Source organism: Bombina bombina, chromosome 4 (assembly GCF_027579735.1).
Source record: "Bombina bombina isolate aBomBom1 chromosome 4, aBomBom1.pri, whole genome shotgun sequence".
Classification (NCBI taxonomy): Eukaryota; Metazoa; Chordata; class Amphibia; order Anura; family Bombinatoridae; genus Bombina; species Bombina bombina.
The window spans coordinates 788,399,025-788,419,063 of NC_069502.1; the positions used below are offsets into that span (position 1 = coordinate 788,399,025).

General features: G+C 40.5%; 1 protein-coding gene across 1 annotated transcript in view; it reads left to right on the forward strand.

Moving 5' to 3' along the window:
• The window catches only part of IGF2R (insulin like growth factor 2 receptor), a gene marked incomplete in the record, with an annotated part of 598,770 nt that overhangs the window by 259,002 nt on the left and 319,729 nt on the right, over positions 1 to 20,039 (forward strand). The window contains 2 exon segments of the mRNA XM_053711175.1: positions 2,565 to 2,744; positions 12,268 to 12,363. Coding sequence (XP_053567150.1) covers positions 2,565 to 2,744; positions 12,268 to 12,363 — 276 coding nt within the window.

Below are 20,039 nucleotides of genomic sequence, written 5' to 3' on the forward strand. Positions count from 1 at the left end.
GCTAACAAGTTTTGACGCGCCTTTAGGGTTTGAGTTAGCAATGGAGTCTGCCTTCCTTTTGGAGGCTGGTCTTTGAGAGTTCCTGTTCAGGTGCTTTGAGTTTCTCTGGGAGAGCTCTGTTCTTGCTGCTGGGATATTTATCCTGTTTCTGCTGTCTCCACCTATCCTCCAGATCTAGATATGTTATGGGGCATCGGGGGACTCATGAATTTCTTGGAGTACCTTAGGGTATGGGATTAGGGACATGAGGGGTTCCTCGAGTCCTTTTTGGGACATGTTCCCTGGGTATGGATCCTTCTTTTTTTGGTCCTTGTGTTCTAGGGAGTTTGTCTCTCTTGGTGTTGCCTTAGTAAGGACAACCATGGGTTGTTCTTTAGGTGTTAAGTGGGAAACTTTCCTTCGGATTTTCCTGGTCTCTGGTTCCCTTTTGAGGGGCAGATGTGGTCCTTATCTTTGGCCGGGTACCTTCTTGGTAGTCGTGACCCGTGGCGCAGACGCCTCGGAGGTTGTTTGGGCCTGACGGACTCTAGGTCTGAGTAGTCTATAGTTCGGCTTTGCCAGTGGTGTAACTGATCTGCTGTTTCCTGGGCTTGGGTTTTTCTCCCGTGTCGTTTGTACTTAAAATTTTTTGTGTGTTGTTGTTCAGGCTGTGGTGCCTTTCGAAGGGGCCGCCTTCTGTACCCACCCGTTATTTGCATTTAGTGTCCTCTAGCTTGGGCATTGTTTTCCCAAAAGTATTGAATGCAGCTGTGGACTCTTCCCTTTTAAGAAGAAAAACATAAATTATGCTTACTTGATGATGATTTCATTTTCTTCTGACTGAAGGGAAGAGTTTACAGCTCCTGCCCGTGTTTTTATCTCTGAGGCGGCTATAATTTTTTTGTTCTTCTGGCACCTTTTTTTCACCCTGATATTTCTCCTACTGTTCCTTGTTCCCTTGGCAGAATGACTGGGGGATAAGGGAAGTGGGGGAGGTAGGTGGCCAGGTTGTGAATTCACAAAAGTAATGAATGCAGTTGTGGACTCTTCCCTTCAGAAGAAAATGAAATTATCAGGTAAGCATAATTTATCGTGTTTTTTGTGTGCAAAATTCATTCTATTCATTAGGTAATTTATTAAAGTATAGGGACATAGAAATAACAGGTATCCACTATATCCATTATGATAAATTGTGGTACACTATTCAATTGTTATGGGCACTGTATCTTTTGCATGTGCTCATTATACACAGTCTTACATGAACATTTACGTCAAAATGTAACTTTCATGGTTCAAGCAGGGCATGCAATTTGAAGAAAATTTTCAATTTATTTCTGTTATCAAATTAATTTCCTTCTCCTGGTATCCTTTGAGGTGCATACATAGGTAGGCACAAGCAGCAATGCACTTCAGAGAGTTTTCTTGTGATTTGTGGTTACACATATATGCCTCTTGTCATTTTGTCATTGGCTCACCACTTTTTTTTTTTTTTTTTTTTTTTTTTTTAACTGTGTTTAAACCATTTGCAGGCAAATATGCACTCAATAGCACATATTTATGTTTCTTTAATGTTTATGATATCAAAGCCAACAGTGTGCATTGATGTCAAACTTATAAAGCCTTTGACACCAGGTGTGGCAGAATCTATGTGTAAGGTTTGACTTGGTTAATAGATTGAAATCCGGGTTGCAGAGAAGTAATCAAAAGCATGGGGCCTGAACGTAGACACAGCTTCCTCAGAGGAAGCGTTTTTGTGAAATGCGTGTCAGGGGTCCTTTGGAGCAGCTCTGTCTCTCCGTTGTTTTAAATTTGCTTACCATACATAAAGACTGATCTCCTTTAATATACATAACGATATCGAAGCCTAGCAGTTAGCTTAAAATGATACCAATAAACATGATTTAACTTTAGCCCTCTGATTGTAAGGTCTTTTTATAGTTTTGATATAGTCACTGTTGGCCTATATTACTTACTGTCTTATCAGAATGGGAGTTTCAGCATTTCGGCTGGTTTATGTGTTTTTAACTTATTGAGCTCAAGCTATTTGTGTGTGTGTGTGTGTTTTCTTTTATAATTTTTGAATAAAGTTATTTAGTATGAATGAGAATTCGAATGTTACAAATGTAATTTAATTATAAGTCGCTAAAAGCAGAATCATCATTCTTTAAATGTGGAGTGAAGCCCTTTTTACTTAATTGTATAATTATTTACAATTACGTTGTTAGTCTTTATAATATTGCTTGTATAATTTTTTGTTGTTGTTTTTACTGATTTTACACTTTTGTTATATAAAATATGTAGTTGTGGTACCATTATAAATAATGCATAGTTTTCAAGTTCATATATAATACTGAAGTCCAGTAGTGCATGTATGTGTGTTTGTATGTATGTATGTATGTATATGTATATATTAAAGAGTAGTTTTAATATTAAGGTGCTGTGCAATGGAGTGTTTAAACTCCAGTTTACATGATCAACTGCAAATGGATAAGAATCGTTGCTGAGCCAGGAATGATGCATTCTCTCTGAGAAAGGTACAACGGTTTTTGACATCTGTAAATCTATTTTATATATTCATTTTGCAGGATGTAATTTCAGAGACTGTGTCTATCAGTAACATGGGAGTGGCAAGCAATGGTCCTATCATTGAAAAATCTGGTAGAATACTACTGGAATATACAAATGGCTCTGAGTGTACTGATCAGCAAGGAAATAAGACCTCTTATTCTACAAGGATACATCTTGTTTGCACAAAAGGCTTGCTGGTAAGTGTACTTAACATCTTGTTTTAAATGTCAAAAATTGTCTTGCCCATTTGGGAGAACTTTAGAAATGGTTGTTGCTTAATGAAGAGTGAGGCTTACATAGTGCAATTTATAAAAAAAAATCAATTTGTTGAGCTGAGGTGGCAGAACTAGGGAAGCGGAGGCGGCAGTATGTTTCAGTAGGTTTGTTTGACACTATGTGGGTGGGGTTTATGGTTTTATAAGAGCTTATTGTGAGTCCCCTTTCCATAGTATGTACAGTACTGTGCAAAAGTCTTAGGCCACCATTAGATTTGTTGATTTAACAATGGTATAACGACCATATGTAATTCATTCTCAGTCTCTTTATTAGAATACAACCAGAAAAAACAGGATATTTGTATGCAGTATTAAAAAAACAAACAAACAAAATCAGAAAATACAGCTTCTTTAGTCTAAAGTGGCAAGCATTTAGTGTGACCTCCTCTTACACTTCCACCCTGGGTCCTAACTACAGCCAAACAATGCATGCTATCAATTAAACAAACTGGAAACCACCCAGGGTGCAAAGACCTTATGTAATCTCCCTAGACTCATACAAAACATGGAAATAGACTGGACTCTTAAACTGGACCGAGTACACATCCTATGACCCTGCAAAATGCACAGCCCTGGGTGCTAAATAGCACTCACCGGCACTTAAGTCCAGAGAATCCAGCACCTGGGAACAGTAGATAGTGTGCCAGCTCAGAGGGTCATGCACAAGAAAAAGCAGCACCACCAATGCTTTTAAACGGGTTTATTCAGCTTATAAACCCAGACCAAAGAATCAACGACGTTTCAGACACAAGTCCTTAGCCCTGTACTCACAGGCAGCTGCACAGTCTTCAGAGACCTGGGCAGTTAACCCCAGACAAGTTTGGGTGCATAGCCCATAGAGAAAATTACAAAACAAATTAACACACACACACGTAGGAAGCCTGGCACTCTCTTGCAAGTGCACAGCTAAGATTAAAAGCATAAATGGAAGAGTTATTTACCGCATCTGGCCAAATGGGTCAAGCCCAGGAACCACGTCAAGGTCTCTTCCATCCTGGCTCGCTAATCTGAGTTCAGCCGAACTCCTACTACTCTGACCTTAATCTTTATAAGCAACACTACTTCTCTACTCTTATCTCCACTCTTTCTTCAAACCCAAAACGTTTGTTCTCCAATTTCAATACTCTTCTCTGCCCGCCCCCACCTCCTAATACAACTTCTGTGTCAGCTCAAGATTTTGCCAACCACTTCAATAACAAAATGAATTCCATAAGAAACGAAATCAGCTCTCAACATGCTTCCATCCTCTCACCCCCTCAAAAGCTTGCAATTAACAAAAACCCACATAGCCATATACTTAGCTCTTTCGCCCCTGTTACTGAGGAAGACGTTTCTGCACTTCAACTACGCTTTCACCTCACTACCTGTCCCCTCAACCCCATCCCTTCACAGCTACTCCCCTCCCTCTCTTCTACCCTTACCCCTATACTCGCACACATCTTCAACCTCTCCCTCAGCACCGGTACATTTCCCTCATCTCTAAAACATGCACTGGTCACACCTATTGTCAAAAAAACTTCTCTCGATCCAACCTCCCCATCCAACTAACGCCCTATTTCCCTACTCCCTCTTGCCTCAAAGCTTCTTGAAAAGCTAGTACATGCACGCCTATCCAATTTCCTTACATTACACTCCCTCCTTGATCCACTGCAATCTGGATTTCGACCCCATCACTCCACAGAGACGGCAATCGCTAAGGTTACAAACGACCTACTTGCAGCAAAATCCAAAGGCCACTTCTCTCTGCTTATCCTCCTTGATCTGTCTGTAGCCTTTGATACTGTTGACCACCCTCTTTTGCTACAAACACTCCAATCCTTTGGCATTTGTGACACAGCCCTTGCGTGGTTCTCTTCCTACCTTTCTAACCGTACCTTTAGTGTAGCCTTCTTTGGGGCTTCCTCTGCCCCATTGACACTTTCTGTTGGGGTACCGCAAGGCTCTATCCTCGGCCCCCTTCTCTTCTCAATCTACACTTCATCATTAGGTTCCCTAATAAAGTCCCACGGGTTTCACTATCATTTGTATGCCGGCGACACTCAAATCTACATCTCTGCCCCAGACCTATCGTCTAACTTGTGTCACTAACTGTCTTTCTCATATCTCTTCATGGATGTCCTCTCACCACCTTAAGCTAATCCTCTCCAAAACTGAGCTCCTTATTTTTCCCCCTTCTAAAATCTCCACCCCTCATCTCTCTATAACTGTTGACAACTCCATCATTACCCCAACCCCCCGCATGCTTGATGTCTTGGGGTCACACTTGACTCAGGTCTTTCTTTCACTCCTCACATTTAGGCCTTGGCTAAATCCTACCTCTTCCACCTTAAAAACATCTCTAAAATTAGACATTTCTTTACACAAGACACAACTAAGATTTTAATCCACTCTCTCATCCTTTTCCCGCCTTGATTACTGCAACTCCGCCCTCTCTGGTCTCCATACCTGCCGTCTAGCTCCTTTACAATCCATAATGAATGCCTCTGCCAGGCTCATCTTCCTTACGTCGCTCTTTATCTACTGCACCTCTCTGCCAATCACTTCACTGGCTTCCTCTTGCCTCCAGGATTAAACACACAATTCAAACATACATACAAAGCCCTTAACTGCACTGCTCCCCTCTATATCTCAGACCTTGTCTCCAGATACTCTCCCTCCCGTCCCCTTCGCTTTGCTCATGACCTCCTATTCTCCTCCTCTTTTGTTACCTCCTCACATTCCCGTTTACAGGACTTCTCCAGACTAGCTCCCATCTTGTGGAACTTTCTGCCTCGCTCCACAAGACTCTCCCCTAGTTTTGAAAGCTTTAAGTGCTCCCTAAAGACTCTTCTGTTCAGGGATGCATACAACCTACACTAACCGTTCCTAATACCAGTTCCTCTCCTCCATTGCTTTCCGCCATGAACCCCCTTATAATGTAAGCCTAAGAGCCCAACTGCTTGCAGATCACCTTCACAAGAGCTGACTACAACAAAGGCGACTCTAGGCAGGGCCATCTACGCATTTGATCCCTATAAATTGCTACCTTGTATACCACTTATGTTTAAAGCGCTACGGAATCTGCTGGCGCTTTACAAATAACCAATTATAATAATACTGTTTCAAATTATTGGTTAAAAAAAAAAAAAAGTTTGGTTAGTTGCTTAGCATATGAGTAATCACTCTTGACTTGTGCCATGCACACAATGCTCTCAAATCAGCTCCTAATTAAGTTCTTTAGAGTGGCGGTCCTTAAATGGAAAAGTACCATAAAAAGTTATCTTTGCATTGTTAGACTGTACTATACTTGACCAGTAATTTGTATAATGTTACAGATTGTTATGACTTACAATTGATTTCTTTCATGTAATTAGCAAGAGTCCATGAGCTAGTGACGTATGGGATATACATTCCTACCAGGAGGGGCAAAGTATCCCAAACCTTAAAATGCCTATAAATACACCCTCACCACACCCACAATTCAGTTTTACAAACTTTGCCTCAGATGGAGGTGGTGAAGTAAGTTTGTGCTAGATTCTACGTTGATATGCGCTCCGCAGCAAGTTGGAGCCCGGTTTTCCTCTCAGCGTGCAGTGAATGTCAGAGGGATGTGAGGAGAGTATTGCCTATTTGAATGCAGTGATCTCCTTCTACGGGGTCTATTTCATAGGTTCTCTGTTATCGGTCGTAGAGATTCATCTCTTACCTCCCTTTTCAGATCGACGATATACTCTTATATATACCATTTCCTCTGCTGATTCTCGTTTCAGTACTGGTTTGGCTTTCTACTACTTGTAGATGAGTGTCCTGGGGTAAGTAAGTCTTATTTTCTGTGACACTCTAAGCTATGGTTGGGCACTTTGTTTATAAAGTTCTAAATATATGTATTCAAACATTTATTTGCCTTGACTCAGAATGTTCAACTTTCCTTATTTTTCAGACAGTCAGTTTCATATTTGGGATAATGCATTTGAATTAATCATTTTTTTCTTACCTTCAAAAATTTGACTCTTTTTTCCCTGTGGGCTGTTAGGCTCGCGGGGGCTGAAAATGCTTAATTTTATTGCGTCATTCTTGGCGCGGACTTTTTTGGCGCAAAAATTCTTTTCCGTTTCCGGCGTCATACGTGTCGCCGGAAGTAGCGTCATTTTTTGACGTTATTTTGCGCCAAAAATGTCGGCTTTCCGGATGTGGCGTCATTTTTGGCGCCAAAAGCATTTTAGGTGCCAAATAATGTGGGCGTCTGATTTGGCGCTAAAAAATATGGGCGTCGCTTTTGTCTCCACATTATTTTAGTCTCATTTTTCATTGCTTCTGGTTGCTAGAAGCTTGTTCTTTGGCATTTTTTCCCATTCCTGAAACTGTCATTAAAGGAATTTGATCAATTTTGCTTTATATGTTGTTTTTTTGTCTTACATATTGCAAGATGTCTCACGTTGCATCTGAGTCAGAAGATACTACAGGAAAATCGCTGTCTAGTGCTGGAGCTACCAAGCTAAGTGTATCTGCTATAATTTTTGGTATCTGTTTCTCCAGCTGTTGTTTGTATTGCATGTCATGACAAACTTATTAATGCAGATAAAATTTCCTTTAGTACTGTTACATTACCTGTTGCTGTTCCGTCAACATCTAATTTTCAGAGTGTTCCTGATAAACATATGAGATTTTATTTTTTAAATCCATTAAGAAGGCTATGTCTGTTATTTCTCCTTCTAGTTTACATAAGTCTTTTAAAACTTCTCTTTTTTCAGATGAATTTTTAAATGAACATCATCATTCTGATACTGATAAATCTTTGTATTTGTTCAAGATGGAATTTATTCATTCTTTATTTAAAGAAGTATTAATTGCATTAGAAATAGAGGATTCTGGTCCTCTTGATACTAAATCTAAACGTTTAAATAAGGTTTTTAAATCTCCTGTAGTTATTCCAGAAGTGTTTAATCTCCCTGATGCTATTTCTGAAGTAATTTCCAGGGAATGGAATAATTTGGGTAATTCTTTTACTCCTTCTAAACGTTTAAGCAATTATATCCTGTGCCATCTGACAGATTAGAGTTTTTTTGGGACAAAATCCCTAAGGTTATGGGGCTGTCTCTACTCCTGCTAAATGTACTACTGTTCCTACGGCAGATAGTACTTTATTTAAGGAAAATTGAATCCTTTCTAAGAAAAGCTTACTTATGTTCAGGTAATCTTCTTAGACCTGCTATATTTTTAGCGGATGTTGCTGCAGCTTCAACTTTTTGGTTAGAAGCTTTAGCGCAACAAGTAACAGATCATAATTTTATAGCATTATTATTATTCTATAACATGCTAATAATTTTATTGGTGATACCATCTTTTGATATCATTAGAGTTGATGTCAGGTATATGTCTCTAGCTATTTTAGCTAGAAAAGCTTTATGGATTAAACTTGGAATGCTGATATGTCTTCTAAGTCAACTTTGCTTTCCCTTTCTTTCCAGGGTATTAAATTATTATCTCAATTGTTTCTGGAAGGAAGGGAACTTTTTTACCAAAGGATAAAAAATCTAAGGTAAATTTAGGTCTAATAGTCTTTTTCGTTCCTTTCCTCACAACAAGGAACAAAAGCCTGATCCTTCATCCTCAGGAGCGGTATCAGTTTGGAAACTATTTCCAGTTTGGAATATATCCAAGCCTTATAGAAATCTATAGCCAGCTCCTAAGTACCCATGAAGGTGCGGCCCTTATTCCAGCTCAGCTGGTATGGGGCAGATTACGTTTTCTTCAAAGAAATTTGGATCAATTCCGTTCTCAATCTCTGGTTTCAGAACATTGTTTCAGAAAGGTACAGAATTGGCTTCAGTTAAGGCCTCCTGCTAAGAGATTTTTTTCTTTCCCGTGTCCCAGTTAACACAGCAAAGGCTCAGCATTTCTGAAATGTGTTTCAGATCTAGAGTTGGTTGGAGTAATTATGCCAGTTCCAGTTCTGGAACAGGGGCTGGGGTTTTATTTTATCTCTTCATTGTACCAAAGAAGGTCAATTCCTTCAGACCAGTTCCGGATCTATCAATATTGAATCGTTATGTAAGGATACCAACATTCAAGATGGTTACTGTAGGACTATCCTGCTTTTTGTTTAGCAAGGGCATTATATGTCTACAATAGATTTACAGGATGTGTATCTGCATATTCCGATTCATCCAGATCACTTTTAGTGTCTGAGATTCTCTTTTTAGACAAGCATTACCAGTTTTTTGGCTCTTCCGTTTGGCCTAGCCTCAGTTCCAAGAATTTTTTTCAAAGGTTCTCGGTGCCCTTCTTTCTGTAATCAGAGAACAGGGTTTTGGTATTTCCTTATTTGGACGATATCTTGGTATTTGCTCAGTCTTCTCATTTTCGAAGAATCTCATACGAATCGACTTGTGTTGTTTCTTCAAGTTCATGGTTGGAGGTACAATTTACCAATCAGTTCATTGATTCCTCAGACAAGGGTAACCTTTTTAGGTTTCTAGATAGATTCAGTGTCTATGACTCTGTCCTTGTCAGACAAGAGAAGTTTAACATTGATATCAGCTTGTCAAAACCTTCAGTCACAATCATTCCCTTTGGTAGCCTTATGCATGGAAATTTTAGGTCTTAGGACTGCCGCATCAGATGCGATCTCCTTTGCTCGTTTTCACATGCGACCTCTTCAGCTCTGTATGCTGAACCAATGGTGCAGGGATTACTCAAAGATATCTCAATTAATATCTTTAAACCGATTATACGACACTCTCTGACATGGTGGACAGATCACCATCGTTTAGTTCAGGGGGCTTCTTGTTCTTCCAACCTGGACTATAATCTCAACAGATGCAAGTCTTACAGGTTGGGGAGCTGTGTGGGGGTATCTGACGGCACAAGGGGTTTGGGAATCTCAGGAGGTGAGATTTCCGATCAATATTTTGGAACTCCGTGCAATTTTCAGAGCTTTCCAGACTTGGCCTCTTCTGAAGAGAGAGTTGTTCATTTGTTTTCAGATAGACAATGTCACAACTGTGGCATACATCAATCATCAAGGAGGGACTCACAGTCCTCTGGTTATGAAAGAAGTATCTCGAATTTTGGTTTGGGCGGAATCCAGCTCCTGTCTAATCTCTGCGGTTCATATCCCAGGTATGGACAATTGGAAAGCGGATTATCTCAGTCGCCAAACGTTGCACCTGGGCGAATGGTCTCTTCACCCAGAGGTATTTCCTCAGATTGTTCAATGTGGGAACTCCCAGAAATAGATCTGATGGCTTCTCATCTAAACAAGAAACTTCCCTGGTATCTGTCCGGATCCCGGGATCCTCGGGCGGAGGCAGTGGATGCATTATTTTCTTCCTTACAAGTGTCATCCTGCCTATATCTTTCCGCCTCTAGTTCTTCTTCCAAGGGTATTCTCCAATATTCTAAAGGAATGCTCGTTTGTCCTGCTGGTAGCTCCAGCATGGCCTCACAGGTTTTGGTATGCGGATCTTGTCCGGATGGCCTCTTGCCAGCTGTGGACTCTTCCGTTAAGACCAGTCTTTCTGTCTCAAAACCTTAATTTTAAGGTATGGAGTTTGAACGCTTGATTCTTGGTCAAAGAGGTTTCTCTGACTCTGTGATTGATACTATGTGACAGGCTCGTACATTTGTATCTAGAGAGATATATTATAGAGTCTGGAAGACTTATATTTCTTAGTGTCTTTCTCATCTTTTTTCTTGGCATTCTTTTTGAATACCGAGAATTTTACAGTTTCTTCAGGATGGTTTAGATAAAGGTTTGTCCGCAAGTTCCTTGAAAGACAAATCTCTGCTCTTTCTGTTCTTTTTCACAGAAGGTTTGCTAATCTTCCTGATATTTATTGTTTTGTACAACCTTTGGTTCGTATAAAACCTGTCATTAAGTCAATTTCTCCTCCTTGGTGTTTGAATTTGGTTCTGGGGGCTCTTCAAGCTCCTCCTTTTGAACCCATGCATTCTTTGGTCGTTATATTACTTTCTTGGAAAGTTTTGTTTCTTTTGGCCATCTCTTCTGCCAGAAGAGTCTCTGAATTATCTACTCTTTTTTGTGAGTCTCCTTTTCTGATTTTGCATCAGGATAAGGCGGTGCTGCGAACTTCTTTTGAATTTTTTACCTAAGGTTGTGAATTCTAACAACATTAGTAGAGAAATTGTGGTTCCTTCATTATGTCCTGATCCTATGAATTCTAAGGAGAAATCATTGCATTCTTTGGATGCTGTTAGAGCTTTGTAATATTATGTTGAAGCTACTAAGTCTTTCCGAAAGACTTCTAGTCTATTTGTCATCTTTTCCGGTTCTAGAAAAGGCCGGAAAGCTTCTGCCATTTCTTTGGCATCTTGGTTGAAATCTTTATTTCATCATGCCTATGTTGAGTCGGGTAACACTCCGCCTCAAAGGATTACAGCTCATTCTACTAGGTCAGTTCTACTTCCTGGGCGTTTAGGAATGAAGCTTCGGTTGATCAGATTTGCAAAGCAGCAACTTGGTCCTCTTTGCATAATTTTACTAAATTCTACCATTTTGATATGTTTTCTTCTTTTGAAGCAGTTTTTGGTAGAAACGTACTTCAGGCAGTGTTTTCAGTTTGAATCTTCTGCTTATGTTTTTTCATTAAAATTTTATTCTGGGTGTGGATTATTTTCAGCAGGAATTGGCTGTCTTTATTTTATCCCTCCCTCTCTAGTGACTCTTGCGTGGAAAGATCCACATCTTGGGTAATCATTATCCCATACATCACTAGCTCATGGACTCTTGCTAATTACATGAAAGAAAACATAATTTATGTAAGAACTTACCTGATAAATTCATTTCTTTCATATTAGCAAGAGTCCATGAGGCCCGCCCTTTTTTGTGGTGGTTATGATTTTTTTGTATAAAGCACAATTATTCCAATTCCTTATTTTATATGCTTTCGCACTTTTTTCTTATCACCCCACTTCTTGGCTATTCGTTAAACTGAATTGTGGGTGTGGTGAGGGGTGTATTTATAGGCATTTTAAGGTTTGGGAAACTTTGCCCCTCCTGGTAGGAATGTATATCCCATACGTCACTAGCTCATGGACTCTTGCTAATATGAAAGAAATGAATTTATCAGGTAAGTTCTTACATAAATTATGTTTTTTTAGTACGTAGCTATGACTTACTCTGTAAATGATGTCAGAAATTATTAATTTAAGGGGACTAGTAACTTTGGACTGAACTTTGAACTTTTTCTCCCATGACAAGTAAACTAATAGTGATATATTTCACCCCTTATGTGTACATATAAAATTTTTGTGTGTATATGAAAATAAAGAATTATATATGTGTTTTTGTGTATTTGAGCTTGTACATTTTGTATGTATACAGTAGCTTAACAAACCTTATTAAACAGAGAAATATTTTTTTGTTATTTTTTTTTATTCCTTATTTTAAGGCTCGGATCATGCTTGGAAAACATGAATAATTTTGTTTTATTTCTTTTTTTAGTCCAGCAGTCCAAATTTTATCTCAAGTGAGGATTGTTTAGTCACATTCTACTGGAATACAGAAGTTGCCTGTCCTGTTAATACGGCTACAACTCAAGTGAGTAAGCAATGGTGCATTTTTAAAAAAAAATATTTTTTTAACGTAAGACCTTATTCTTCCTGTTTAAAAAACATGAATTAATTAAAGGGACAGTCTACTCCAGAATTGTTATTGTTTAAAAAGATAGATAATCCCTTTATTACCCTTTCCGCAATTTTGCATAACCAACACTGTTATATTAATACACTTTGTGATTACCTGGTTTCTAAGCCTCTGCAGACTACCCCCTTATCTCAGTTATTTTGGCAGGCATGCATTTTAGCCAATCAATGCTGACTCTTATTTAACTCCACAGGAGTGAGCACAATGCTATCTATATGACATACATGAACTAGAAGTGTCTGTCAAAATGCACTGAGATAAGAGGCGGCCTTCAACGGCTTAGAAATTAGCATATGAACCTACCTAGGTTTAGCTTTCCAGTCTACAAAGAATACCAATAGAACAAAGCAAATTTGATGATAAAAGTAAATTGAAACGTTGTTTAAAATCGCATTCCCTATCTGAATCATGAAAGTTTAATTTTGACTAGACTGTCCCTTTAACAACAAATGTATTACACTGTCAATTTAAGCTTTGGCTGTGTGATAGGCACTCAGGGCTGCAGATTCTGTTGATGAGGTTTTTTGTTGTTGTGTGTGTCAATGCACTTTGTTAAAATGCCCTACTGTAAGAGTCTTTTGCCACCTTTAGTAGAAAATTTGCCTGGTTACATTCAATCTAGTGTTCATGTTATTAGTCTGTTACATAGTATACATTGGCACCCAGTGTATTGCTGATTTCTGTGGACATCACTTATCGTTAATCTAGCATCCTTCATTCTTAGTCTTATGGCTTTTGATCACATATTAAAGAGATGTTGCACCTATTCCATTAACTTCATCAATTACCTTGAAGAGGTCATTTACCAACACAAAATGTTTTTATTGATGATGGATTTTCTTCTGTTATGTGTGATCAGTCCACGGGTCATCATTACTTCTGGGATATAACTCCTCCCCAACAGGAAATGCAAGAGGATTCACCCAGCAGAGCTGCATATAGCTCCTCCCCTCTACGTCAGTCCCAGTCATTCTCTTGCACCCAACGACTAGATAGGATGTGTGAGAGGACTATGGTGATTATACTTAGTTTTTATGACTTCAATCAAAAGTTTGTTATTTTACAATAGCACCGGAGCGTGTTATTACTTCTCTGGCAGAGTTTGAGGAAGAATCTGCCAGAGTTTTTTACTATGATTTTAACCGGAGTTGTTAAGATCATATTGCTGTTCTCGGCCATCTGAGGGAGGTAAAGGCTTCAGATCAGGGGACAGCGGGCAGATGAATCTGCATTGAGGTATGTAGCAGTTTTTATTTCTGAATGGAATTGATGAGAAAATCCTGCCATACCGTTAAAATGACATGTATGTATACACTTTAGTATTCTGGGAATGGTATTTCACCGGAACTACTCTGTTAAAGGTCACTAATCCTTTTATTAACTATTTATCATGTTAAACGTTTTTGCTGGAATGTAGAATCGTTTACATTGCTGAGGTACTGTGTGAATAAATATTTGGGCATTATTTTCCACTTGGCAGCATTTTTTGCTTTTATTTATGACAGTTTCGTTTCTCTTCACTGCTGTGTGGGAGAGGGAGGGGCCGTTTTTGGCGCTCTTTGCTACGCATCAAAAAATTCCAGTCAGTTACTTTTATATTTCCTGCATGATCCGGTTCATCTCTGACAGATCTCAGGGGTCTTCAAACTTCTTTGAAGGGAGGTAAATTCTCTCAGCAGAGCTGTGAGAATTCTTAGAGTGACTGTGAATAAAAACGTTGTTTTGTATTTTTTATGTCAAATTTAATTATTGTTATTTTACTAATGGGAACAAACCTTTGCTAAAAGTTGTGTTGTTTTAAAGTTGATGCTATAACTGTTTTTTTTCAGTTCATTATTTCAACTGTCATTTAATCGTTTAGTACCTCTTTGAGGCACAGTACGTTTTTGCTAAAAAAGATTATAACCAAGTTGTAAGTTTTTTGCTAGTGTGTTAAACATGTCTGACTCAGAGGAAGATGTCTGTGTCATTTGTTCCAATGCCAAGGTGGAGCCCAATAGAAATTTATGTACTAACTGTATTGATGCTACTTTAAATAAAAGTCAATCTGTACAATGTGAACAAATTTCACCAAACAGCGAGGGGAGAGTTATGCCGACTAACTCGCCTCACGCGGCAGTACCTGCATCTCCCGCCCGGGAGGTGCGTGATATTATGGCGCCTAGTACATCTGGGCGGCCATTACAGATAACATTACAAGATATGGCTACTGTTATGACTGAAGTTTTGTCTAAATTACCAGAACTAAGAGGCAAGCGTGATCACTCTGGGGTGAGAACAGAGTGCGCTGACAATGCTAGGGCCATGTCTGATACTGCGTCACAGCTCGCAGAGCATGAAGACGGAGAGCTTCATTCTGTGGGTGACGGTTCTGATCCAAACAGATTGGACTCAGATATTTCAAATTTTAAATTTAAATTGGAGAACCTCCGTGTATTACTAGGGGAGGTCTTAGCAGCTCTCAACGATTGTAACACCGTTGCAATACCAGAGAAACTGTGCAGGTTGGATAAATATTTTGCGGTACCGGCGAGTACTGAAGTTTTTCCTATACCTAAGAGACTAACTGAAATTGTTACTAAGGAGTGGGATAGACCCGGTGTGCCGTTCTCACCCCCTCCAATATTTAGAAAGATGTTTCCAATAGACGCCACCACTCGGGACTTATGGCAAACGGTCCCCAAGGTGGAGGGAGCAGTTTCTACTTTAGCTAAGCGTACCACTATCCCGGTGGAGGATAGCTGTGCTTTCTCAGATCCAATGGATAAAAAATTAGAGGGTTACCTTAAGAAAATGTTTGTTCAACAAGGTTTTATATTGCAACCCCTTGCATGTATCGCGCCGATTACGGCTGCGGCAGCATTTTGGATTGAGTCGCTGGAAGAGAACCTTAGTTCATCTACGCTAGACGACATTACGGACAGGCTTAGAGTCCTTAAACTAGCTAATTCTTTCATTTCGGAGGCCGTAGTACATTTAACCAAACTTACGGCTAAGAACTCAGGATTCGCCATACAGGCACGTAGGGCGCTGTGGCTAAAATCCTGGTCAGCAGATGTTACTTCTAAGTCCAAATTACTTAATATACCTTTCAAGGGGCAGTCTTTATTTGGGCCCGGTTTGAAAGAAATTATCGCTGACATTACAGGAGGTAAGGGCCACGCCCTACCCCAAGACAAAGCCAAAGCTAAGGCTAGACAGTCTAATTTTCGTCCCTTTCGGAATTTCAAAACAGGAGCAGCATCAACCTCCACTGCACCAAAACAGGAAGGAGCTGTTGCTCGTTACAGGCAAGGCTGGAAGCCTAACCAGGCCTGGAACAAGAGCAAGCAGGCCAGGAAACCTGCTGCTGCCCCAAAGACAGCATGAACCGAGAGCCCCCGATCCGGGACCGGATCTAGTGGGGGGCAGACTCTCTCTCTTCGCCCAGGCCTGGGCAAGAGATGTTCAGGATCCCTGGGCACTAGAGATCATATCTCAGGGATACCTTCTAGACTTCAAATTATCTCCCCCAAGAGGGAGATTTCATCTGTCAAGGTTGTCAACAAACCAGATAAAGAAAGAAGCGTTTCTACGCTGCGTACAAGATCTGTTATTAATGGGAGTGATCCATCCGGTTCCGCGGTCGGAACAAGGACAAGGGTTCTACTCAAACCTGTTTGTGGTTCCCAAAAAAGAGGGAACTTTCAGGCCAATCTTAGATTTGAAGATTCTAAACAAATTCCTAAGAGTTCCATCGTTCAAAATGGAAACTATTCGGACAATTTTACCCATGATCCAAGAGGGTCAGTACATGACCACTGTGGATTTAAAGGATGCTTACCTTCACATTCCGATCCACAAAGATCATCACCGGTATCTAAGGTTTGCCTTCTTAGACAGGCACTACCAGTTTGTAGCTCTTCCATTCGGATTGGCTACGGCTCCAAGAATCTTCACAAAGGTTCTGGGTGCCCTTCTGGCGGTACTAAGACCGCGAGGGATTTCGGTAGCTCCGTACCTAGACGACATTCTAATACAAGCTTCAAGCTTTCAAACTGCCAAGTCTCATACAGAGTTAGTTCTGGCATTTCTAAGGTCGCATGGATGGAAAGTGAACGAAAAGAAGAGTTCTCTCTTTCCTCTCACAAGAGTTCCATTCTTGGGGACTCTTATAGATTCTGTAGAAATGAAGATTTACCTGACAGAAGACAGGTTAACAAAGCTTCAAAATGCATGCCGTGTCCTTCATTCCATTCAACACCCGTCAGTAGCTCAATGCATGGAGGTGATCGGCTTAATGGTAGCGGCAATGGACATAGTACCTTTTGCACGCCTACACCTCAGACCGCTGCAATTATGCATGCTAAGTCAGTGGAATGGGGATTACTCAGATTTGTCCCCTACTCTGAGTCTAAATCAAGAGACCAGAAATTCTCTTCTATGGTGGCTTTATCGGCCACACCTGTCCAGGGGGATGCCATTCAGCAGGCCAGACTGGACAATTGTAACAACAGACGCCAGCCTACTAGGTTGGGGCGCTGTCTGGAATTCTCTGAAGGCTCAGGGACTATGGAATCAGGAGGAGAGTCTCCTGCCAATAAACATTCTGGAATTGAGAGCAGTTCTCAATGCCCTTCTGGCTTGGCCCCAGTTAACAACTCGGGGGTTCATCAGGTTTCAGTCGGACAACATCACGACTGTAGCTTACATCAACCATCAGGGAGGGACAAGAAGCTCCCTAGCAATGATGGAAGTATCAAAGATAATTCGCTGGGCAGAGTCTCACTCTTGCCACCTGTCAGCAATCCACATCCCGGGAGTGGAGAACTGGGAGGCGGATTTCTTGAGTCGCCAGACTTTTCATCCGGGGGAGTGGGAACTTCATCCGGAGGTCTTTGCCCAAATACTTCGACGTTGGGGCAAACCAGAGATAGATCTCATGGCGTCTCGCCAGAACGCCAAACTTCCTCGCTACGGGTCCAGATCCAGGGATCCGGAAGCAGTTCTGATAGATGCTTTGACAGCACCTTGGAACTTCGGGATGGCTTATGTGTTTCCACCCTTCCCGCTGCTTCCTCGATTGATTGCCAAAATCAAACAGGAGAGGGCATCAGTAATTCTAATAGCACCTGCATGGCCACGCAGGACTTGGTATGCAGATCTAGTGGACATGTCATCCTGTCCGCCTTGGTCTCTACCTCTAAGACAGGACCTTCTGATACAGGGTCCATTCAAACATCAAAATCTAACTTCTCTGAAGCTGACTGCTTGGAAATTGAACGCTTGATTTTATCAAAACGTGGTTTTTCTGAGTCGGTTATTGATACCCTGATTCAGGCTAGGAAGCCTGTTACCAGAAGGATTTACCATAAAATATGGCGGAAATACCTATACTGGTGCGAATCCAAAGGTTACTCCTGGAGTAAGGTTAGGATCGCTAGGATATTGTCTTTTCTACAAGAAGGTTTAGAAAAGGGTTTATCAGCTAGCTCATTAAAGGGACAGATTTCAGCTCTGTCCATCTTGTTACACAAGCGTCTGTCGGAAAATCCAGACGTCCAGGCTTTTTGTCAAGCTTTAGCTAGGATCAAGCCTGTGTTTAAGGCTGTTGCTCCGCCATGGAGTTTAAACTTAGTTCTTAACGTTTTACAGGGTGTTCCGTTTGAACCCCTTCATTCCATTGATATAAAATTGTTATCTTGGAAAGTTCTGTTTTTAATGGCTATTTCCTCGGCTCGAAGAGTCTCTGAGTTATCAGCCTTACATTGTGATTCTCCTTATCTGATTTTTCACTCAGACAAGGTAGTTCTGCGTACTAAACCTGGGTTCTTACCTAAGGTAGTCACTAACAGGAATATCAATCAAGAGATTGTTGTTCCATCCTTGTGTCCAAATCCTTCTTCAAAGAAGGAACGTCTTCTACACAATCTGGATGTAGTTCGTGCCCTCAAGTTCTACTTGCAGGCAACTAAAGATTTTCGCCAAACTTCTTCCCTGTTTGTCGTTTATTCTGGACAGAGGAGAGGTCAAAAAGCTTCTGCTACCTCTCTCTCTTTTTGGCTTCGTAGCATAATACGTTTAGCCTATGAGACTGCTGGACAGCAGCCTCCTGAAAGAATTACAGCCCACTCCACTAGAGCTGTGGCTTCCACTTGGGCCTTTAAGAATGAGGCCTCTGTTGAACAGATTTGCAAGGCTGCAACTTGGTCTTCGCTTCATACTTTTTCCAAATTTTACAAATTTGACACTTTTGCTTCTTCGGAGGCTATTTTTGGGAGAAAGGTTCTTCAGGCAGTGGTTCCTTCTGTATAATGAGCCTGCCTATCCCTCCCGTCATCCGTGTACTTTTGCTTTGGTATTGGTATCCCAGAAGTAATGATGACCCGTGGACTGATCACACATAACAGAAGAAAACATAATTTATGCTTACCTGATAAATTCCTTTCTTCTGTTGTGTGATCAGTCCACGGCCCGCCCTGTTTTAAGGCAGGTAAATATTTTTTAAATTATACTCCAGTCACCACTTCACCCTTGGTTACTCCTTTCTCGTTGATTCTTGGTCGAATGACTGGGACTGACGTAGAGGGGAGGAGCTATATGCAGCTCTGCTGGGTGAATCCTCTTGCATTTCCTGTTGGGGAGGAGTTATATCCCAGAAGTAATGATGACCCGTGGACTGATCACACAACAGAAGAAAGGAATTTATCAGGTAAGCATAAATTATGTTTTTTCTTTTCTCTAAGAAAATTGGGCAGAGTTTACCTAGGGTTGCCACCTCAGCCATGTCTTCCTGAACACTTATAAATTACACAGGCTGCAGGGTGTGCAGGGAGGAACATGTATTGTGTTTTTGGACGGCACTGTTTATAAGCACTATTCATATTCCTCCCTGCACACCCTGCAGCATTTGTAACTTTTAAGTGTCCAGGAAAACATGGCTGAGGTGGCAACCCTAAGTTTACCCCTTGTTTCTCAACATATTTGTAGTCTATTTTGAAGGCCAGTTCATTTTCTTAAACTGTAACTATAGTTTCAACATAATTTATTATGGTAGATATATTGATGACCTCCTTCTACCCCTTTCATATTAGAAAAAGGAGTTCCTAAAGGATGGTACTTGAAGAGTTGTACGAGTATAGACAATACTTAAACCAAACTAACCAGTTGACTATGAATTAAATAAAAAGGGAATATGATAAATCAAAATCAAGAATATTCTAGTTCAAATACACAGAGTTCTTCTTAAAGGGACATTCTATACCAGAATTGTTATTGTTTAAATAGATAGATAATACTAGTATTTCCCATTCCCCAGTTTTGCACAACCAACACGGTTAAATTAATACACGTTTTACCTATGTGATTACCTTGTATCTAAATATTTGCAGATTGTCACTTATCTCAGTGCTTTTGACAGACTTGCATTTAAGCCAATCAGTGCTGACACCTAGGTAACTTCACAGGCGTGAGCACAATGTTATCTATATGGCCCACATGAACTAAAGCCCTCTAGTTGTGAAAAAATGTCAAAATACATTCAGATAAGAGGTGGCCTTCATGGGCTTAGAAATTAGCATATGAGCCTACCT